The 24,260-nt window shown below is 40.1% G+C and overlaps 1 protein-coding gene across 8 annotated transcripts in view; it reads left to right on the forward strand.

Annotated features, from left to right (window-relative positions):
- TBCD (tubulin folding cofactor D) overlaps positions 1 to 24,260 on the forward strand; it is a 129,278-nt gene that overhangs the window by 7,802 nt on the left and 97,216 nt on the right. For all 8 annotated transcript variants that reach the window (XM_088661647.1, XM_035104647.3, XM_088661646.1 and 5 more), the window contains 8 exons: positions 2,569 to 2,670; positions 4,223 to 4,369; positions 5,356 to 5,411; positions 7,340 to 7,472; positions 18,741 to 18,786; positions 20,410 to 20,542; positions 22,383 to 22,531; positions 23,372 to 23,432. In XM_088661647.1, the coding sequence (XP_088517773.1) occupies positions 2,569 to 2,670; positions 4,223 to 4,369; positions 5,356 to 5,411; positions 7,340 to 7,472; positions 18,741 to 18,786; positions 20,410 to 20,542; positions 22,383 to 22,531; positions 23,372 to 23,432 (827 nt within the window). The remainder of the gene's footprint in view (positions 1 to 2,568; positions 2,671 to 4,222; positions 4,370 to 5,355; positions 5,412 to 7,339; positions 7,473 to 18,740; positions 18,787 to 20,409; positions 20,543 to 22,382; positions 22,532 to 23,371; positions 23,433 to 24,260) is intronic.

Here is a 24,260-nt window from a genome sequence, read left to right on the forward strand (position 1 = left end):
GGATTTGCCAAGTGTGCCTTCTTTTTAGCACGTTTCTCCCTTGTGTCCTGAGATCGAGTGTCTTCAAAGCCCATGACATCTTTGATAAAGGCTGTTCTCCAACTGGAGCGCTCGCAGGCCAGGGTTTCCCAGTTGTCAGTGTTTATACTACATTTTTGAAGATTTGCCTTGAGACAGTCTTTAAACCTCTTTTGTTGACCACTAGCATTACGCTTTCCATTTTTAAGTTCGGAATAGAGTAGTTGCTTTGGGAGACGATCATCAGGCACACATGACCAGTCCAACGAAGTTGATGTTGAAGAATCATTGCTTCAACACTGGTGATCTTTGCTTCTTCCAATACACTGATATTAGTTCGCCTGTCTTCCCAAGTGATGTGTAAAAATTTTTGGAGATACCATTGATGGAATCTTTCGAGGAGTTGGAGATGGCGTTGATAAGTGGTCCATGTTTCACAAGCATATAGTAATGTTGGTAGTACAATAGCTTTGTAAACAAGCATTTTGGTTTCCCTGCGAATGTCCCGGTCCTCAAACACTCTGCACTTCAATTGGGAGAAAGCCGCACTCGCAGAGCTCAGGCGATGCTGGATTTCGGCATCAATGTTGGCCCTTGTGGAAAGGTAACTGCCTAGGTAGGAGTAGTGACCAACATTTTCCAATGTTACACTACTGAGTTGGATTTGTGGTGCTCCAGAGGGGTTGTTTTGTACTTGTTGGTGCAGCACTTGGTTTTTTTGGATGTTGGGTGATAGGCCAAGCTTTTCGTAAGCTTCTGTAAATATATTTAGGATGGTTTGGAGGTCATCCTCTGAGCGTGCACACACTACGTTGTCATCAGCATACTGAAGCTCTGACGGTAGTTACGGTAACCTTACTTTTTGCTTTCAGCCTGTTCAGATTGAAGAGCTTTCCATCTGTTCGATATATGATTTCTACTCCGGTGGGGAGTTTCCTGTCGACAAAGTGTCGGATCATGCCAATGAAAATAATGAATAGAGTTGGGGCAATAACACAATCCCCTGTTTAACACCTGATCCCACCGTGAATGGTTCACTTTGAGAGCCATTGTTATCTGCAATTGTTGCTGTCATATTACAGTCATACCTCGGTTTAAGTATGCTTCGGTTTGAGTACTTTCAGTTTAAGTACTCCGCGGACCCGTCTGGAACGGATTAATCCACTTTCCATTACTTTCAATGGGAAAGTTCGCTTCAGGTTAAGTACAGACTTCCGGAACCAATTGTTTACTTAAACCGAGGTACCACTGTATCATGGAGGAGTCGAATGATGTTTACAAATTTATCTGGGCAGCCAATTTTCAGAAGGACAGCCCACAGGGCATTAGGAATTACAGTGGCGAAAGCCTTAGTCAGGTAAATAAATGCCCATATACAGGGGTTGGTTTTGCTCTCTGCATTTTTCTTGAAGCTGTCGAGCGATGAAAATCATGTCCACAGTCCCCCTAGAAGGCCAAAAAACATTTTGGATTCAGGAAGGGTCACCTTGGATATTCTTCGTGGTGGAAAAACATAAGGAGAGAAATGTGGATATTGATTGCTGTTGAGGATTTTTTCTGCTACCCTTGTTAAAGTGATAATTGGGGTACTGTATTATTATTTCATATACTTTACCAAGCTCAAATTAAAGTCACGTAGCTTAAGTGGCCAAAGACCTCCATTGCTAGTTGAGATACCAGTATCTACCAGCTACTGATTGAGGGGCATATAAATGGCAGGCATGAGAGACAGAAGAACTAGAAACAGAACATGCTAATTTTTTTTTATAATTAATAATAAATAATAATTAATAGAGGAGCTATACTAGAAGCTGAATGGCTGTGATCAAGACAGCATACAATGTGATGTCTACACATCTGATCAAGCCCTCTCAGTTTCCACAAGTGGTCATAAATTGCTCTTTATATGCCTGAGTATACAAAAAAAGATTTGGGATTTGATGCAAGATCTTTTTAAGGGGAATGTCGCTAATGTGGGTTTCTGTTTTCCAGAATGGTTTGCTGTCAAGTCTCATTGCCACAGATGCTGTTCCCCTGCACTCTTCCTGTATCTGTGGGGCCTGATGGCATCAATTATGGGGGTGGATTTTGCTTGGGGGGTGGTGGTGATGGACCATTTCCTATCTCTTTCCTCCTCCTTGATGCTATATCAGCATTCTCTTCCTTTGCTTTCATTGTTACAGAGGTGGTAAGCCTTTGACTTGTACCACTTTGGATGCAGGTGCCAGCTTACACAGACAACTAGTATGTTAGGGAGAACCGTTATAGCCTAGCCTTCTCCATGATATGATAAGTTTCTGTAGGAATGTTTCTTCATGGAAGAATATCCTATTGTGTGAATCCCCATCCGCGGCCCAAAGTGGTGTTGTCTAGACACAAGTTGACTGCCCCAGTGAAAACTAGGCCTAGTATGCCATAAATTAAACCTGGTACCTCAGGGTTTTTTTTTTGGGGGGGGGGGGTACTGCATAACTTCATTTTTATACCGTAGTACTATAACTGGAAATGAATTATTTACTTGAGAAACTGTGTTGTTGTTTTCTTTGCTAGGTACGAGGGAATAAAACTTTCCTTCGCATGTTTCCTCATGAAGTAATTGATGTACAACCTGTCTTGGATATGCTGGAATCTCAGAATCCTAAAGACTATGAGGTGAGTTCATGTCTGCCCCTGCGTCTGTTGCTCACCAACCCCACCTATAATTCTGCCTGCATCTCTCCCAGCAAACCCCCTCTCCCCATCACCACAACTCATTAGACCAGGGATGAGGAAGCTTTTTGGCTCCCACCTAATAGGCTAACTTTGAATTATATGAGATAATTAGGATGCTACATGATTGACAAGCGGGTTGTCCCGCTCACCTGCCTAAATCCCCCACATCAGAGGTTGAAAGGGGCAGTGTGAGAAGGGTTGCACAAGGCAGGATTTTCAACCTCTTGTGATCCTTCTCCTCCTTTCCACTTCCCCCATTGATGTCAAGCGTGCAGAGGACTGCCATTTCACCCACCCCCACCCCTCACCAAAACCTCTGTATGTAAATGAAAGAGACGGGTAGGGGAGTGCTATTAAAATATACAGTGCTTGTATCAAATGCTAATCTGACTTGGGGGAAGAACAACTGAAAGTAATAAACATGACTAACATAGATCCATGCATTTCAGTGGGTCTACTCTGAGTTGGACTAGCACATTGCCAGTTTCATGAGGAACATGTGCAAATATGATTACATGTGTGCTGGATGGGGCCATAGCTTAGTAGTGGAGCTCATACATTGTGTGCAGAAGCTCCTAGGTTCAGCTCCTAGCGTTTTCAGGTAAGGCTTGGAAGGAACCCCATCTGACACCTTGGGCAAATTGCTGCCAGTCCAAGTGGTTTACAGTAAATGGGAGGAGGGGGGCAGTGGTCTGTTTTGCTAAAAGGCAGGTTTGTAAGTTCACAGGTGTGCTTTCACTCACACTGTTTTGAAACACTGCTGCTATATCTGCATGCTTTATATATCCTTTTAGCAAGAGTTGCTGCTTACCCTATATTCTAAAGAGGCAATTGCATTCTCACTTATTTCTGAAGGTCCAGGGAACTGCACTTTGGAAAATTACAAGCTGTTATCTTGATAAAAAGATTTGGGAATGAGCAAACCACTTCTGGAGCGTTCCATCTATGAGCTTTTACAGAATAATGAAATTCCTAACTTATGTTTGCACATGTCTTCAGGAGCCATGATTTGTTTGGCAGGGTTCATGAAGTTGGGGCTTAGGCTTGTGTGTGAATAAAGTATTCTAGCTAGACCTTGTTCCATTTAAATTTGTGTAACTGTCCTTCCATATTCAATTAAAACTAAATCTTGGAGGTCCTATTTCATTCCTACATCTTTCCTATTTTTTGTAATAGTGGTCTACATTTTGCATATGGAGATGGTTTTCACAAGTGTGTGCTGCGAATTTTCTGGGGGCACAGACTATTTTTTAAAAAGACTTTTACAATAAATATATTTTATGCCTTGATGTGGGTTACCTGTAGGAGGTTCAGTAGCGCAGTCATACTTCATTTATGTATCCCTTTAGTTTCATATTTTATATTTTTATATTTGTAACTGATGCCTTCAGTTTTATATTTTTATATTTGTATTGAGAAATGTTTTTCTGTCTGACTATCGGTCGAAAAAGTATTTTGATTGATAAATATATTTTCCCCTGTGTTTTCTTAGACCTGGGAGACACGCTACATGCTCTTGTTGTGGTTGTCTGTAACATGCCTGATCCCGTTTGATTTGGCACGGCTGGATGGAAATATCTCTTCCCAAGAAGGATGCCCTCGAGTGCCAACAATGGATCGCATCCTCAAAGTGGCAAAAGCAAGTATTGGTGGAGCTGTTCAGCAATCTGTAGAAAGCAGAATGTATTTTGTAATATTAATAAGCCTTTACAGTTGTTCGGGGTTGTTCTGGGGTACTAGATTTAGTCTTGGACTTGGGTGTGGGAAACCTCATTTAAAGGTTTATATCTGCCATGATGTTGTACGCTGTTGGGCAAGTCACTGTTTCTTAATTTGAATATCTCATCTGTCAAATGGTAAAACAATAACTTGTATTAATATTTATTAATTAAATTTCTATACTGCCCTTCAACTGAGGATCACAGGGCAGTTTAGAATATAAAAACACAAAAAATAATTTAGATATAAATTAAACAGTGCAGGAGCTAGGATACAACCTTACTTAATTTCCTATGTAGCTGGTACGGATCCTGTGAGCTGCACATTTGTAGAGCAATGCACCTTCAGCTCAGTGCTTTTATTTAATCAAGAACAATAATCTTTTATCTGTACTCGAAGAGTTTAACTTATCAGAACAACATATAAAAAGATTTTTTAGACAAAACAAGATAAAACGCTGTAAAACACTTTGCAAAAAACAAAACAAAAACCAATATGAAAATATAAATTCCTCATAATGTGTTTATATTAAGAAAATGTGTAGGAATTTTGTTCATCTGTAAATTTGAATTCTTGTGAATTTATTCTCCATTATCTTCCCTGGGATTAATACCAGGATCACTCTGCTTGTGCTTTAAATATACCAATATTTAATTTTCACTTTTAATAAGATGAAACAGGGAGGGTGTATGCAAAAGGGATTTCCAACAGCCCTAAACTGCACTTTGAAGTCCCAACAATTCACACTTCAATAACTCTCTGTATGAAGTCCGTATTTGGATATCCCTTCTGCGGTTTGTCCCCGTTCTGACTTGCATAGATACTTAAGTGTTTGCATACAAACATTGTGCACATTTTGTTTTAATGTTGCAAACTCCTCTAACTCAATTTTGTTTTTGTTTTTAGTCCTATTTGATTGTAAGTGACAAATCTCGAGATGCAGCTGCAGTTTTGGTCTCAAAGTAAGTCACTTAAGCTGATATTGACAGAAAATGTACTGTCTCATTACTGTTGGTGTATGTACAAGAATATCCTCACTGCCTAATGGGAGGACTCCTGTTCAGGGTGCCAGCTAGCCATGCTCTCACCCCACGACACATAAGCTGTAATAAGCTCAAGCAGTCCAGTTGACGCTAGCTTCCCACCAAACGTTCCATTTCTCTTTTCCAACAGACACTCAACGCTCATTGGTTCCTTGAAACACTGAGCTGTTCACACCGGGCCATTTTTGTGTGTGTGTGTGTGTGTGTGTGTGTGTCCTTTTTGTGTTATTTTGAAAAACGTTTTGTTCAGCTGAGCATCACTTGAACCTGCTAATACTTTGCTCTTGTTTCTAATGGCTGGAACCAGAACAAGGCCACTATCGGCAGTCAGCCACCTAAATTTGCAGTTTGTGGGGAATAAAATTACACATCTAAATTGAAGCCACTTAGCATCCTGGGTCATTGAGAATTGCCTTCTTCTTTTCCCTGTCTGGGATAAATTGATAGTTGCAATATTTCTGACATAGGTGCTGACTTTAAGGAACCAATCTCTTTTTCACAGTATAATCCTATGAAGTGATGCAACAATTTATAAGTAAAATGAGGGTTTCCTTATGTTGATGGTGTGCAAGCATATCCAGATATCTTCCACCACTTTTAAATACTGCCCCAACATTTGTACAAAACCTCCCATTGAATTCAGTGATGAATTCCCTCCCCCTGCCCAGCACTGATTTGTCAAATGGACTTGTGAAATCTATGGTAAAAACTAAAAAGTTATCCTTCTGGCAATGTCTGGCGGCTATCACACGTTTTTAATGCTGGTTTTATGGTGGCAAAATTGTTTGGAAGTTAAGAATTGTAATTGGCTCTATTGTAGCAAAAGCCTCTTCAGGCGTTGGGGTGGGCTCCCGTTGTTCGGTCCCTGCTTCTGTCAGCCTAGCAGTTCGAAAGCACATCAAAGTGGAAGTAGATAAATAAGTACCCCTCTGGCGGGAAGGTAAACAGTGTTTCCGTCCGCTGCTCTGGTTCTCCAGAAGCGGCTTAGTCATGCTGGCCACATGACCCAGAAGCTGTATGCTGGCTCCCTCGGCCAGTAAAGCGAGATGAGCACCGCAACTCCAGAGTCGTCTGCAACTGGACCTAATGGCCAGGGGTCCCTTTACCTATTATGAAACTGGCCTCAGAGCATTGGAGTAAAATAAATGTAGGTTTCTAGTGACATCTAGTGAGAGTTCTAATCAAACTGACTAACATTTTATTTTGCATTGGTCAATGGTACATAGTGACAGATGATATATTTCATATCAAAAAAATTATATTTGTTATTTGTTTTTATTAAAAAATATTGCTATAAAACACTTGTCATTCCAGTTCTGTTTTTGGTAAAAAAAGAAGTGGGAACATATACCTTTCTTGATAAGAATGGTGGAAATTAGTACTGTGTTTTTCTGCTAATATTAGCATGGAGGAAGAATAGAAGTTGTCTTCTGCTCCTAGGATTGTTCCGCTACCTTCTGTTCTGCTTATTTGCAGTTTTCCCTAGTGACTAAGTATTCACTTTATCTCTTGATTTGCTTCCAGCTTTTCAGATAGTAGTAAGGCAAAACACACAGCATATTATTCCCTTTATGTAAATAAAGGGTCCCACTCTAATTTTAAGACAATTTGGCTGTTAACTGTGACAGTATAATTTTTGGGGTTATGACCTTCTTTAGAAAAAGACAGGGTTATATTGCTGACAGTTGGAATGTTCCCACTCAAAATATGTTGGAAAGCATTCATTGGCCAGTTGCCTTTAGGAGCAAAAAAAACAAACAAACCAATTTGTCTAACAGGAAAAATTTGTTACCAACTGAACTGCTGTGAATAGGTAACTTGCAATGTTTCTTTTTTTTCTACAACAGGTTTATTACCCGCCCTGATGTCAAACAAAAAAGAATGGCAGACTTCCTGGACTGGACCCTTTCAACGTTATCTAAATCCTCCTTTCAGACTATGGAGGGAACTATTGTAATGGATGGCATGCTTCAAGCCCTGGTAAACAATGCTATTTCTTTCAAAGATAATCTGAAATATTTTTCCTCTAAGTGCTCTTGTTGGCAGAAACCCAGTAGATGGCATTCAATTACCTTCCCATCCCTTAAGCTTTGCATACATTTATCATTATTTAGGGACGCGGGTGGTGCTGTGGTCTGCCGATCAGAAGGTCGGTGGTTCAAATCCCCGCGATGGGGTGAGCTCCTGTTGTTCGGTCCCAGCTCCTGCCAACCTAGCAGTTCAAAAGCACATAAAAGTGCAAGTAGATAAATAGGTACTGCTCCAGCGGGAAGGTAAACGCCGTTTACGTGCGCTGCTCTGGTTCACCAGAAGCAGCTTAGTCATGCTGGCCACATGACCTGGAAGCTGTCTGCGGACAAACGCCGGCTCCCTCGGCCTATAGAGCGAGATGAGCACCTCAACCCCAGAGTCGTTCGCGACTGGACCTAACTGTCAGGGGTACTTTTACCTTTACCTTACATAGCTGCCAAGTTTTCCCTTTTCTCGTGAGGAAGCCTATTCAGCATAAGGGAAAATCCCTTTAAAAAAGGGATAACTTGGCAGCTATGACCTTATCATTATTTAAGAACAGTATGTGGTTGCCAGATGCAAAATGGATCAAAAATCCTCTGCTATTAATAGTTGCATAACAGAGAGTGATACAGATACAGTGGAACCTTGGTTTATGAACACCTCAGTTTACGAATTTTCAGTTTACAAACGCCGCGGACCCATCTGGAACAGATTAATTCACTTTCCATTACTTTCAATGGGAAAGTTCGCTTCAGTTTATGAACAGACTTCGGGAACCAATTATACCCATGCTTCGGGTTAAGTACGCTTCAGGTTGAGTACTCCGCGGACCCGCCTGGAACGGATTAATCCACTTTCCATTACTTTCAGTGGGAAAGTTCGCTTCAGTTTATGAACGCTTCAGTTTATGAACAGACTTCCAGAACCAATTGTGTTCATAAACTGAGGTACCACTGTACAGGTTTTTTCATCTTGATAACACTGTGGCAGGAGAAGTTGCAGCTGTGAAAGCTATGTAAGTATTAAAAATACAGTGGTACCTCGACTTATGAACGACTCGACAACCAAATTTTTTGACTTACAAATGGGGGTAATGGCCGCATGCTTACGAATGTCTGAACATCTGAAAGGAAACTGCGGCGGTTTTAGATAGGGATTTTTCGACTTAAGAATTTTTAGATAGGGATTTAGGAATTTTTGCACTGAAAATGGATTGATTACATTAGTTTTAATTGATTGTATTTGTGGCTTTATTACCAATTTGGTTGTGACTGAAATGAATTTGATAATTGCAAATCAACCAAGATAAACATTCTGGATTGTATCTGATGTAGTACTGGTAACGTTGCTGCATGGTAGGTCACACAATATTTTGCTCAACAAATTTTCACTTTCCATCCTTCCCACATTCACTCAACTTTGGCACTTCTGTTCTGATTTTTTAAACTACATAGGTTCCCTTGACATCTAAATCAGGAAGCTGCATTTAATTATTGCTTGTAAACCAGCATCTTAAACCAGGATCTGATCTGGGTTGTGTTTTAACAGCCAACATTAGGCTTGTCAAATTTTATGTGCAGGCTACCTTCCCTACACACCCATTCTGTATGTGGGCAAGCTGGCTTAACTGCCCATTGCTCTATTTGCTGCAATGGACTCAACAGTACAAGGGATTAAAAGGAAGGGTGGGTGAAAAATTCTTCCTCTGCTCCACTACCCTCTCATCACTAAAACCATTGCCCTCAAATGCTTTGCTTTTCTGCATAGTAATGAATGTAAAACATTTACTTTTATTGAGGAATGTAAATGGTTGTATTCACAACCATTTATTCCCCCCCCCACTGCAAATATTTGCCCATATTGTAGTCCATTAATTTTTCATCAGTAGCATTAATAGTAGACACTAAAGTTTATATCCAACTCATTTATATTCATAGGCTCATTCAAATCAGTAGGCTTATATTATTTGGGTCCCTTGATTTCAGTGGATCTAATTTTGTATGGCTTGGTTGGATATAGACCCAAAACCAAGCTGGCTTCTATATGGATAGCTCTTTGCCTTTATCTGTAAATACTTGCCCAGGTTTCATTGTTTGGTTGAACTATAGTGTAACACTAGTGGAGTTTCACAAACATTTTGCTATTAGTAGTATAAAAGGCTTTTATATGAAGTTCTTTCCCTTTCTTACCCTATCAGATTCCTGTTTTGCAAGTTTTAAGGGTTAAATGCCTTCTTCATCCACTTAACAAAGGCTGATCATTGCTGCTGGTGCATGATGAAACATGTAGGACACAAAATGTTCATCATAATTCCTTTGTTCTGTGTGGTTTTATTTCTCCTGTTATTAGTGTCTGTTAAACGAAACAGGTGAAAACCTAACAAGTTGAATCGAAACTGGAATGATTTATAATTTTCTTGAAACCAGGAACCTTAAGCCTGTCTGTCTATGTATGGGTTTAGCTTCCTCTTAAGGAGTGGCATACATATTGAGCAACTTTATTGATGAGGTTTCCCTTTTGGTTATATCTCTCTGCTGTTGATAGATTGACTGCTTGCAGCATAATCCTCTGCATGTCTATCCAGAAGTAAGTCTCATTAAGTTCAATGGGATTTACTTCCAGTTTAGTGTATAATTTCAGCCACACATCCAGGGGGCTAATATTAGTTGCCCAATATATTCAGTGGCTCTTCTCCTTTTACGATGAAAGGTAAAGTTACAGGTGACAAGAAAATGGTATTATGGTGTCGGCGAGTATTATAGAAAAGGAAATGAACAACAATTAGTGTTATGAATGTTGAATGGTATTTATATAAATATATTACATTTGATATATTTGCTCACATTGTATTTGCATAGTTGTAGAATTTGCATTGGTTACTCTACACATTTCAGTCTCATTGCTTAGCAGGTTTTTTTTTGAAAAAAAATAGATGTCCCTCCCTAAAAAAATTAAGCCTGCCCAAGTAGGATAACATTCAAGTTCTTCCACTTTTGACATGCCCCAATATGATAGGATACTAGCCCAATTACATCTGGGAAGAATATAGAAAGCACACACTGCCTACACAGAGCACTCCAATCTTGGCCTATCTAGATAGACAGTAGAAAACAGGACTGGAGCAAGGATAGAGGTAATATGCAAGATCTGATGCAGGAATAGCTGGAACCCTCCTTCCCTACCTTAGACACCAAACACCTTCCATTAACCTATCCATGAAATTCCATGAGCACTTTACTAGTGGTAGTGCGCAGTACTTTAAAAAAGTATTATGCTTTTGCTTTTAGAGTTCAGACTTCTTAAAGCATTACATCTGGTGTCCTTACACCAGGGGTCAGCAACCTTTTTCAGCTGTGGGCTGGTCCACCGTCCCTCAGACCATGTGGTGGGCCGGACTATATTTTGAAGATGAAAAATGAACGAATTCCTATGCCCCACAAATAACCCAGAGATGCATTTTAAATAAAAGCACACATTCTACTCATGTAAAAACACGCTGGTTCCCGAACCGTCCGTGGGCCGGATTTAGAAGGAGTTTGGGCTGCATCCGGCCCCCGGGCCTGAGGTTGCCTACCCCTGCCTTACACAAACCTTGTAAGAGATGTAGCTGGTAGTGTGAAGGAAGATGGAACTGAGGCTGAGAAGGCAAGGCTTGAGGGAGTGTGGCGTGCCTAAGATTATCTTCTTGGTCCAGTTTCAACATCTCCAGCTAAAGATGACTCAGAATATCAGGTCTGAGGAAAAAGGTTTGTATGGTACAGTATCTTGAAAACAGTAGATAGTACTTGGTTTATCAATGGACTAGCAGTAATCTCTCTCTGTGTGTAAGGTACGATTTGGCTTGGGTTTGCCATTTATAGCAGTTGTTTCACATTAATGAATACAACTCCCTGAAGCTTGAAGATTATGAAGCGACATAACTTGCTGAAATGGCATAACAAAATGGAAGAGGGCTTCATTTCTGGATTCAGCCATGTAAAAATAGGTGATACACAGCTACATTCTGGTGACTTCATTTGAGCAGATTCAGTGGCCAAGTTATCTTGGCAATCTTTATATCAGAGTGGTTCAGCCTTTGTGGAAAGATGCAGACTCTTAGAGAGCTTGTTCAGTTGCTATTTCTTATGCAAAGGTGGACATGAATCTTGGGTTTGTGAGCTGCACCCCTGACACCTCACAACGCACAGAAGGTAACGGCTGTATTTAAATGAAGGCTACACCTTTCTTATCGAACCTTGTGATATAGAAGCCACTAGAAAAGCAGGTTCTACCTCAGGGAATCAGGGTCGTACATTTAAATAAACATAGCACTGTACTGATGAAATATTCTAACTAAAATGCCGCATTAGCTGCTGGACATCTGCTCCAGTTGTTGAGAAGGTGGGGATTGTGCTTGCATTGCTAAGACAAACACTCCTCAGTTTCACCATGTGTTGAAGTTTGACAGGGAGGGGTAGAGTGGGGAGAGAAGTAGCATCTGAACAGTTCCTGAGCTTTGAAATGTTTCTTCCTGAATTGGTCTGAGCAAACAGGAATGCTGCTGTTTAATTTGTAATTTAATGCATAGTGGTTAACACTGACATAGTTCTTGTTGAAACATGCATTGCATGTTGCACAACTTGATTCCACTTACGGGCTTGTTTTTCTGCACCTGTTGATAGAGCACCTGTTGTGAAATGATGGATTGCCAACAGGTAGCACTACTTGATTTCTTTCAGATACACTTTTGAAATAAGGCATGTCTGTATTGTATGTAAAATGCAGCATTGGCTGCTGAATGTGTGCTCCTTCTGTTGACAGACAATATTTGCATTATGTACCTTTGTCGGCTGTGTGTTCTGTGAGCCTGTGCTGGTTGCCAGCATGACACTGATGGAGGCTAGGGAAAGTGTAGCATGAGTACCTAGGTGATATATTTCTGGGTTGGGAAATCTTAGTTAACCTTAGTTAAAGGTTTGATGGCCAAACGAGAAGATTTTTAAAATGCAAATTGCATTTGGGGGGGGGGTGTCATTAGTACACTAATGGGAGATGTTCTCTCAGTAACACTAGCTCAGAAAAGGGGTTTTGCTCAGGATTGCAGCAGGCAAAGGAAAGGTTAAGTTCCCTCTGCATGTCTTTGATCCCATTGGTTTTCAGCCTCCCCTCCCATAGATTAATTTGCTTTAATCTGAACATTAGATGCAGTGATGCCTTTAAACATAAGGTGTAGCTTGGTCCTGAGGCTCTGGTATCTGCATGTTGACTTATGGATACGTTAAAATAGCTTTGAAATAAAGGTTTGTGACAAAACTCCTGCAATTCGTCTATAACTATGAGAAGCTTCTACTGAATAACTTTACAACTTTACAATATAAACGCTCTGTGTTGGCAGCCTTTCTTCTAAACCTGCCCCTGTGTAACCAGCAACTTTTTTTGTTAGCCCTGCAGGGCGTAGCACACCAAGTTCTTGCGTGACAGCGATGTCCTCATCTTGAAGTAGCCTGGGGCATAGAAACTTATTAAGTTGTGCTTAATTTCTTTTCATAAGAGATACAGTACACAAATGTGAGTAATGGCTTTAAAATAAAGTATCCTAGGCAGCAAGTTAGTGAAAAGAAGTACCTTAAGTACTATTTTTATTTGTGTCTTAAGAAAAGGGCATTTCTCTGAGAATTGTCCCTGCTCTTAAGCATTGTTTGGTAAATACTGCTGTGCTGTGGTAGACTGTGCCGCAGGTTAGAGATAGCCCTGCTATGCAGTTCTTTAGTCTCAGGGGCACAAAAACAGAAGTGTAGCTATGAGGGTTGCCCATATCCCTATATTTGATGTCTCTAATTGTGAAGTGCCTTTAACCTAGATTTTTAGACACATTGATGTGGAGTTTTGCTGCCTGTCTTTAGCTGACATGCCTCTTAGATGGGTGCAGGGTGGGTTCTAAGCCTGTTCCCTTCTTTGTCCCTTCCCTTTCTCCTTGGAAGAAAGTGACAAGAAGTGCATGATCCTGCCCCAACCCCCACTTACCACCAGACCATTTTAGAGGTTCAATTCCAGTTTGGTTTTATTCCTACTTGCAGCTTTTCAGTTTGGGCTTAAATTAAGTTCATTCAAAAATCTATGTGAATTGCTAAGTCCCTGATTTGTATGCTCATTTAAATTGGGTACATAGAAAGTTGTTTTATTCCATGTTGTACCATTTATCTAACCATCTCTGTATGATCTACTCTGACTGGCAATATCTCTGCAGGGTTTCAGCAAGGTTTTCCCCTCCAGCCCTACTTGGAGAATCTTGAGGATGAAGTCTGGGGCATTTTGTGTGCTATACAGCTGTTCTATGGTTCCTCCCCTAAATTACATCAAGCAACTACAGTATTAATTATATAGAACAATGTTATCCATCCTGTGAACAGAAGAAAGTTCCCAGAAGGGGACTTGTAGTCTCTTCCTCTCCCTTGTGTCCCCTTAAAGAGGGAAGCGAGGGAGTGGGAAACTGGTCAGAACTCGATGAAGATTGCTTGTAGCGGTGGGGTTCTGCTTGCAAAAAGTACTTGCCTAAGTTTGGTCACTTTCCCCCTTTCCTAGCAACATCATGGCCCATCCCATGCTCTTCATGGGGGTCCCCCAATCCTTTGAACAAGCTTTTCAGGTGGTGCAGGGGGCTGCAGAGTGAAGGGGGGAATGGGAAGTTCCCTTCATGTAAGAAAACCAAAGCTGAGAGCCTCCGGATTCTAATAGTAGCCAGCCCAAGTGCATTGGCAGGTGCATGCGTCCTGTGGCTTATATGAAACTTGTCCTAATTTGGGTGTGGGCTCCTCCTTGACCCAGGTGATTTCCTCTTGAAATCATTCCTCATCTGTTATACTTGCGTAGCTCCTGCACATTTAGTAATGTGCGGTGGACAACTAGGACTAGAGACAGTGAATTGCTTGTCTGGCCTGTGAGGGGTGCTGAAGAGCAATTAACTGTGCTCTCTTCAATCTTCCCTTAAGGTTGGGCAAAGCCCATTGCTCATAGTTTACTGGAGCCAGAGGGTAACTGCAAATTCCCATCTGTTTGGCAGCAAGATGTACCTGCTGCCAAGCAGTCATGCCAGTCTTAAATAGTGATGATTTGTATAGCTTGGGGAAGATTTCCCAGAGGTAATGCTGATTCTTACATCTTACAAAGGCAAAACCAAAGTGGGTTATGCAGACAATTAGGAGGTGTGTCAGGTTTTACCCTGATTACTAAGAAACTAGTTCTTGTTTGTACCTTGCACCATGTTATTTCAAAAGCAACAAAACCAGATCTGACACTTCTGTCACTAGGATACGCCAATGGTTTTCTCTAATTTGTAGGTGGTGTAATTATTTAAAGAGAGAGAGCTACATTCCTCTCAGCAGGCTGGTTAGTTTGGCACATGTTATGTGCCCCCATTAATATGGAAGGAACGTGGTGCAACTTTGGAATGCCCAAGGCATATAATAGACACCTTCCCCTGCTTTTAACACAATGTGCTGCAGCCTTTTAAAGTTCCTGAAGACAAGACAAAGCAAACATATTATTGGCTTCCTAATTAGAAATAGGTTTCTTCAGCTGAGACCTTTGCACACCTTTTGTTGCTTCAGGAGAGAGTCAATATGAAAGCACCACCTCTCTCTCATCTACACTGTATGCTATAAAATAAGTTCCAAGTCTCGTTGAACTTGGTGGAATGTAGTTTGAATGCACCTGGATAGGATTGTACAAGCAAATAAACCACGTATATCCCCGTGTGATGGTTTTCCACCCTGACTATTTTGGTCTATTTCTGCTTTATTGTCATTATTCACCCAAACTCTAAAACACATCTATATTGTAACTAAGTACAGTGGTACCTCGGTTTAAGTACACAATTGGTTCCAGAAGTCTGTACTTAACCTGAAGCGTACTTAGCCTGAAGCGAACTTTCCCATTGAAAGTAATGGAAAGTGGATTAATCCGTTCCAGACAGTCCGCGGAGTACTTAAACTGAAGCATACTTTCCCATTGAAAGTAATGGAAAGTGGATTAATCCGTTACAGATGGGTCTGCGGAGTACTTAAATTGAAAGTATTCAAACCGAGGCATACTTAAACCGAGGTATGACTGTATAGAACTCCTTATCTGTAGTTATTGTCAAAGATAACCAACTATTTTATGCATGTGCTTTAGGAACTTTTTTGGGTTTTTCTTTATAACAACTCTGAATTTGAGAAGTACTACTCCCATGTTACAGATGAGGAGGTAGGGAAGAGAGTGAGTCACCTAGCCAGTAAAAGTTTCCTCCAGACAAGCCACGGCTCTAAAAAGACAAGCGAGTCCTAAAACATTCGGGAATAAATTAAAATCAAATGAAATGCGTTCTAAAAAGGAATTATTATTTTTTTACGCTGCTGCAAAATACCATTGCAGAGGAGCAAAGTAGGCTGCCTTAGCAGGGAACCTAGGCCTGGCCACAGAAAAGATCAGATGTAAGGGGGCCACATTGTTTTGCCTTAACTGATTATCTCAATGAGAGAGTAAGCCTGCAATGGGAAAAGACTATATCTCTAGTCTGATAAACTATTCTGCACTGGGCTCATGTTGATACTTCAGCATGTGATTCATAGCCCTATAGTTGGTTCACTTTGTGTTGGGAATAAAAGGACACATTGGGAGGTCCTAAGGGACTTTAGTTCCTGCCTTGAGTCCCTTGTACATATTGCCATCTTAACTGATGGAATGCGGAACTAATTCCAACTCCTTTTAGGTGATTAGAATCATAGAATGGTAGAGCTGGAAAGGACAATGAGGGTCATCTAGTCCAATCCCCTTCAGTGCTGGAATCTGTCGCCCAATGTGGGGCTCGAAGCCACGGCTCTGAGATTGAGAGTCTCATGCTTTACTGAGTGAGCTATCCCAGACTTAAGAAGAGTCCTGATGGTGACTTGCAGCCAGCCAAGGCATGTTTATGTATACTCACAATCCAAAAGGTATTCTGAATCGGAAAGATCCAGCTACGTCTATGGTAACATCTTTTATGCAGTCAAGCCTATTGGTTTAACCTCTTTTCGTGGATTTCTGTCACAGGTGAAAAATCCCTATATAGTCTGGTGATTGCTCAACAATGTTTATGATGTGAACATCTCTCTAAAAGCTCCGTGAAGATCTTGAGTTAGCACTCCGAAAGATTTAAGTAATATTACATATATCTCTGCAAGGCTCCTGATTTTAGGGGGGGGGGGAAACCCTTCTTTCTGGCACAAATATAGCTGGCATTTTAGCATTGTTAGCAGGGAAGTATGAAGATCTGTTGAAAGTCCTCTGCTACTAGCATGCTTTATATTTAAAAGCCTTAAACCGATCCTAATCCTCAAAGTGTTCTCTGTACGTTGCAGTGTTCGTTGTAGTGTTCATAAATGCTACGTTTAAGATCGTGAAATGCTGTTCATTAAAACCTAAAACAAAGCAGGTGCATAGCCTCGGGGAGTTTTTGTTGCATATGCACTGTAGTTGAAATTACTGAAGTCTGTAAATAGTTGTTCCATAGGAGGAAATACTTCTAGGGTTGGGCTATGTTCCTTTAATTTTAACTCCTGGCCATATTTATATGGAAGGCTTCCTTCCTACTGGAGTGACAAAACATAGGCTAAAATAAAGTACCCAGTCTGGCGTCTCTAAATGTTTAAATGAATGGGTAAAAATGAATAACTCATAGGGATATTCTTTGGGTTGCTATAGTCATTGCTCTTTTAGTTTTACGAAACTTATGGCACGATCCAGCCCACACTTTCATAATTAAATAAAATACTATCATTCAGACTGCAACACTGACTTGCACAGTTTCGCTTGTGAAATGCTGTCAACTCCAATAGAGCTTGTTTTTGTGTCCTATTGAGCCATACCCATGGTGAATTGTATGATTCGATGGTGGATGCTACTGCTAGAAAAAAAAGTGTGCAGTAGTATAAAATTTCAGGATATCCATATATATAGGTGTCTCTTGTTCCATGTACATATTTACATATAATAACTTGGGGAAGGTGAAAAGTTCTTTCTTTCTTTTGATATACATTCTAAGGCTAGTTTAGATTGCATTGCAGCTGACTGTATCCTCAGTGCATTTGGTTAAACAAACTAAACCTGCTACCAGTCCAAAATCCCAGATAGCAGCCATGATTATTATTTTGTTTCTCAGTTAATTCATGTTATGCAAGAGCACTGGGAGTAGCCAGAAATGTGCAGTTTGGGTGGACATTGGCTAGTGTGTGTCATAGCTTCACAGTCTTGAGGCTTTCATTTGATGACAGGTTTACTGAATAAAATGGGAAGATTGCGAAATTGCTTAAATCATAATAATGTATAGCAATATATTGTAGACTCAGATTGCATCTGGCCCCTGAGCAGTAGAGAATAAAACCCAAGGGAGAGCCATCAAAATGTTAAGATTCTGCTTCTGGCATTTTCTTTGCTATCTTGAACATTTTGGCCATGTCTAGCTTTTTCTTCTTTTATGGTGATTCCCATTTTGGCATCCTAGAGCTGTTAGCATTTGTTGCCTGTATGTTGGACTCCAAATGAGCATATTTTTGTCTTGCTCCCTCCATCCCTTTTTTATGTGGTGAAGATGCATCACCGAGGTTTGCAAAGCCATGAGGGCTTTTAAGTCATACAGAACTAGCAGGGCGGTAGAGTTCTCTGCCAAAGTAGAGAGTGGGTAAATATGAGACTAAACTAGTTTAGACAGTTTCTTTTTGGCTAGGCTGAATGATTATGCATCCGGAAATTGCTAAGGCAAGAACGGAGAAGATAGAAAAAGTCTTTCAGCATAGAAGTTCTTATCTGTAGCAAACTAAGCTGCTTAGGTTATAGGATTACTTTACATCTTGCATTTTGCCAAATTTAGGATATGTTATGAAAATGCAACAAGGACCCATAGGAACAGGGATTTATCTGAAGCAAGGCAGATAAAAAGCCTGGATTTGGAGACATGCTAAGCCAAACCATGGTTTACTTTAGCCATTGGAAATGTGACAGGAGCAGGACCAGGGGAGGAGTGAAGTGGCTACAATCTCATCTCTGGAGACACATGTTTGTGCTAATACATGGTTTCACTTGGTGTTCCGTGTGAACCAGATTTTATTCTACTTACAGCTTCTGTATCAAGCCTGAAAAATTGATTCTTTAAAAAACAATCAAACAAAAAACCCTGTGTTTTAGAATCGTCTCTTCTTGTTCCATCATTTTAGTAACACATTTTTTTCTTTCACTTTTCAGGCACAACTTTTTAAACACGGCAAAAGGGAAGACTGTTTGCCATATGGTAAGACACTTCGTAATATTATAAATATCTTAATTCCCGTTACGGGAATGACAATGATCACAAGGCAGCCAAAGTTACTTGTTTATTTTATTCATTTATCTGAAGATTGCAGGGCGGCTAGCAACATAAATATACAAAATAAGAACACATAATACATAACACAGATTGACACTTGTAGCCATAAGCATCAATGTATTTATATGGATAGAGGAAAATAGTGGCTGAATTCAGATGATCATATCCCAGCTTAATAAACTGACATAAAATTGAGCCCTTTTTGCATGAGTTGACAAACAAACCAGTAAAGCTTTCATCAATTTTAGTTTTCCATTTTGTCTGAACTTGAAAGCTCTCATTAACAGCTTCAAAGCAAGCTAGGATATGCAGCCATCTTCATATCTGAACGAGGTCCACAGCACCTTTTAAAATCAGCATATTTACTATGTATTCTGGAAGAATGCTAACTGAATTACAGAGCTATGCAGGTTTTCTGGTTCTTCTATTAATATGGTAGCCTTAGGGACATTCTTTAACGTAGTTAAGTATTGCTTCAGGTGACAAATATAACTAGCCTTCCCCCCCCCCCTCTTCCTTTGGCTATTAGTAATATCGTCTTCACCTCAAGTATATTTTCATTCTCTTATATATAGGAAGGATTCTAGAGATAGTAAAGAAAGTACTGTTTTTTCTATTCACGTTGTAACAAAATCTACAACACACCCAGTATGTATCTCTGGTAATAATAAAATATATTCTTAAAATCTGTCTAACTAGAGATAGGCAAAAATATGTTTATTTCAAAAGCCCTCTCATGGTGGTCCACATTCAGTATCATACAAACAAAACATGTAAGGTTTTAAACTAAAACAGTAGCATAAAACATGGAAAAAAGTATCCTGAGGGAAAGCTATAACAATGGGTAAAATCCAGTGCCCGCCGATGGAATGGGCATCTACTTGTGAAATGCGACTTGCCCTTCTTCTCCTCTTCCCTGCATTCCTGTGCACCTACAAATCTGTTTTGGAAGGCTGCTATGTCTTCTGGAACAGATTGTGTGTGTGTGTGTGTGTGTGTGTGTGTGTGTGCGCAGCAAGTGGAGAGCAAAGGCAAGTGCTGTTGTATGAGTGGAAGTCCACCTGCAAGATTTTGGAGATCATCCAGTATATTTAAGGAAGATATTGTTTAATGAGAACAATGTAAATACTTCTCAACGTTAGTTCCCCTCAGAATTAATCACTCATTTAGAAAAAGGGTGGGTAAGGGAGGGAAAGGTTAGTTAAGCCTTCTACAAAATGTATGGATTTGCTCATCTGAAACCACAGGTTGCCTAAAGTTTATAGCTAGATGTTTTCCTTTAAAATATGCTTGGAATTTTATTAATCTTTCAGCCTGATCCTAACTGGGGCCAGTAGAGTTTATACCACACATGCATGCTCACTGAGTTGTGACTAGTGTACTGAAAGCTGTAAATGTCATAACTAACACTTTCTAAAGGAATATAGATAGAAGTCTTGCTAGACTTGGAGTTAGAACTTCCCAGAACCTTGTGTCTATCATGGATTAAAGTAATATGAAAAAATAGAAGTATGTCACATTTATTCATGAGACTTTTGTTCGTTGCAGCTTCTACAGTGCTTGACTGCCTTGATAACTGCAAGCTCTCTGGAAGTAACCAAACACTCCTTCGCAAGTTGGGAATGAAACTTGCTCAGCGACTTGGCCTGACATTTCTTAAGCCAAAGGTGGCAAAGTGGAGGTTTGTTCTTTTCAGACTCATGTTTTTACTTGCCTCCTCCTTTTATTGGCCTAAGGTGAACTATAAAACTATCTTTCATTGTTAGGGACAGATGAGTAATAGATCACCACGTGTTCATATGGTGATGAGAAGTTATGTTTTAAATATACATGGGTATTCCAGAGATAGAAGCGACTGCTTCTTTGTATTATGTTATATTTGTATTTTTGTATTACATTATCAGTTAAGTATTTTGCATATTTTGTTCTGGATTTAAATAACCTTTCCATGGATAAATTCAGGTTCACGTGGAAACTAAAATCCAAGGTGATATGGTGTTCCTGCCCCCTACCTTCAAAAGCAAAACAAAATAAAGTTGAGGAATTAGTAGTGTGCAATGTATTCCAACCAGTTTACAGAATTTCCAGTCCTACTCACACTCTGCTTACATTTTAAAAAATCACAATCTCATGGAAATTTATATTCTCAGCCAAATATTGCTTTCTTCATTTTGCTTATTGCTTTTTTTGGGGGGGGGGGGGGAAGGCTCCCTCCCCTTTTATATCTGTTTTCATTAATGTGTTATTATTTTTAGCTTTTTCTGTTGTGTTAGCTAGAAACAGACATAGGAAACAGCTTTAAATGAATTCCAGGCTGTCTGTTTCCTATTGTCAAGACTGACTAGTAACAGTTCTCCAGTGTTTCAGGTGGGAATGTTTACTAGCCCTATGCGGACATAGCGGGGATTGAACTTGAGACTTTGTGCAGGCAAAGCATTTGCTTGACAGCCCCGCTTACAGTCCTACCAGTTGTACCTTGTCCTGGTATCACTATTGATGACACAATCCAATTTTTTATCCTTAGTTGAGCTGAATATTTTACCTTTAAGGGTTACCTTAAGAAAAGTGTTTATTGTTGCAGATTGCAATCTTTTTTGCAAACTCAGATCCTAGTTTGGCATCTTAAATGCATTTTGTGTTGCTGTAATTTGTTGCTGTTTTTAATTTTTCAAAATTTGAACATAAGGTTTTCTTCAAACACTTGAGTTGAAGAGCTTTATTTTCTATGGCGGGATCTAAAAAAGTGCCTAGAGGTAGTAACATTCAAACTTTTCTCAAACGATCACCCATCTGTCGCCACGTGTGAAACCTTTTTGAAACTCCCATTTGAAGGGGCAAATATCAAAAATTCCATGGGGCACACCCTAGATGTTGAGTATGCCTAAAGTATATATTTTGGGGTCTGAAAGATTCTCACAGTCTTAATAAACAAAATGAGTACTTATCTCATGAGGACATAAAAGGTTTTTTTTTTTTAAAAAAAAAGTGCTATGGTTTACATATTGCTTGTACAAATCCCCTGATATTTCTGCCATTAGGCCAGGCATCCCCAAATTGCGGCCCTCCAGATTCTTTGGCCTACAACTCCCATGATCCCTAGCTAACAGGCCCAGTGATCAGGGAAGATGGGAATTGTAGTCCAAAACATCTGGAGGGCCGAAGTTTGGGGATGCCTGCATTAGGCCTATGAGCAATCATTGCTTGAATTAGTGTGCTGTATTCCTTTGGGAATAAACAGATGAGCTTTTTGTTATTAAAATAATAAAGCACTTTTAATAAGTAATGCAACAGTAAGCAAGCAGCAACTGATCACAGGCAACTTGCCTGAGGAACATTGAAGAAGCCTTCTTAAGTTGTGGCTGCTAGGTGATTCCCTACAGAAGAGAAATACCTTTGAAAGTTAGTATCTTACATTTTTGAAGTACACTACATTGATGTTTTTGAAGGGGATACATATAATGTATGAGAAAACTCTTTGACCTTTTTTGAATATAATAAATATTCTAAGTTTCTCTTTCTAGGTATCAACGGGGTTTCCGATCTTTAGCTGCAAATTTGACGTTTTCTGCAAGTAGTCCTGTTGTACAGGAAGAAATAAATGCAACGGCTGTCAAGGAGGAGGAAGAAGAAGAGGAATATGACATCCCAGGAGAGATTGAAAATGTTATAGGTGTGTTTGATGAAAATAGGAAGCAGTGTAAGGTCTGATACCATAGCCAGTGTGAACATGGGGTTGTATCCCATTAGTGTAAGGACTTCTGGCTGTATAGCAGGCCTTTCTTTTTTTCTCCCTGCAAACCCCCACCCCCAAATCTAATCTGGGGGAAACCTGCAGAACAGATTTGGGTAAGGTGTGGGGGACACACAGGGAGAGAAGAGGGAGAGGAAATCACTTTGTGCAGGCTTATCTCTTCTGATGAGATGGCTTCACTAAATACAGCTGTGGTTTCTTTGTTTGCTTCTAAGGATCTCCTTCCTCCTTATGGTTAACCTGCAAAGCAAGAATGTAAATGATTTAAACCAAGGTCTCTTTTAACATTTAAGGGGTAATAGTGCTATAATTCTTGTAGATGCCCTTGACTATTCCTTTTCTCTCTGCCTCCCTTTCCTATCGGTGGTTGCTGATAGCATCACTTTGTGCTGCGTTGTGCGCCCTTTCCTGCCTTACAATGTTTTGAATGTTCTATCATTCTTAATAAGATGTATTTCCCCCTCACTTTTTGAATAAAAAGGTGTCTGCTCACCGTCCATTGTATTCTCTTCAGCAAAGATAAATAAAATCTTTTATTTCCTTCCAACGCCACCCCATACCTTTCCTTGAGATGGGTTTGAGGATATCTCTTGATGTGGCTAGAACTAGTGAAGTGCTGAATGAAGGCCTCTTGCTTTCCCCAGGAAAAGGAGCCTGATCCAGAAAAGGCCTGTGACAAAATATAGACCTAAGGATAATATCCTAGGTGCTTTTAGCTTCCTATTGTGTTTTGTATTTCAAAAACATATGTTTTTCCAGAGCAATTGCTGATTGGACTGAAAGACAAGGACACCATTGTCAGATGGTCTGCAGCAAAAGGGTAGGTATCCTCAAATCAAATAGGCGTTACAATGATTAATATGTAAATATCCATTAACTAAAGCCGCATGGTTGGTTATTTGAATTCAGTACCTAGAATTCAGTGCCAACTCTTACTTCCACCTGCCTCTTGTTTTCTAGGCTCCCAAGTCCACAGATCTCCCCTTTGTACTAATTAATTACTGGACTCTTTGGGAGGTTTGTCCTCAAGCAGCCATGTTGGGCAGCTGATTCTAGAGGAGGTACTGTTTTCTTTAAAGTATTCTTAAATACTTTAAAGGAAAATGAGCTCCAGTTCAGAGTAAGGAAGCATCATCTTTACTTTTATGTCAGGGCAAATGTCTCTTGAGACCTGCAAGCATGCAGTGGCTAGGGATACTGGGAGTTGTGGTTTGTAGCATCTGAAGGGCCACTGATGAGCCATCTCTGGCCTGGATATTACACAAAGCAGGTATGGGGGGTGGGTGGGCAAGGAAAACAGAAGCAGAAAATACAAAGGCTGAGTGTTGAAGTGAGCTCTGCACTTCAGACTCAGTCTGAAAATGGAGACTACAAATCAGTTTAGATTCTACTAGGTGCTTGCAGGTATCGGGCTACACCTAGGTTGAGATGAAGACGCAGTGGCTGATCCCCATCTTTGAAAATCAGATGTGTCTCATGCCTTAAGCAAAACACACAGGTTCCTGATAAATCAGACAGCAGATGTAAAGTGACGCATAACAGTATTTATATTATTAAAGCCAGATATTAATTTTGGGAGGTGTGCTAGGTAAGAGCAAATTGAAGCCAAATAAGTTTTACCTAGTGGTTGGAGGACAGGCGCTGAAAT

Source organism: Zootoca vivipara, chromosome 2 (genome assembly GCF_965207765.1).
Source record: "Zootoca vivipara chromosome 2, rZooViv2.hap1.1, whole genome shotgun sequence".
In the NCBI taxonomy this organism is placed as follows: domain Eukaryota; kingdom Metazoa; phylum Chordata; class Lepidosauria; order Squamata; family Lacertidae; genus Zootoca; species Zootoca vivipara.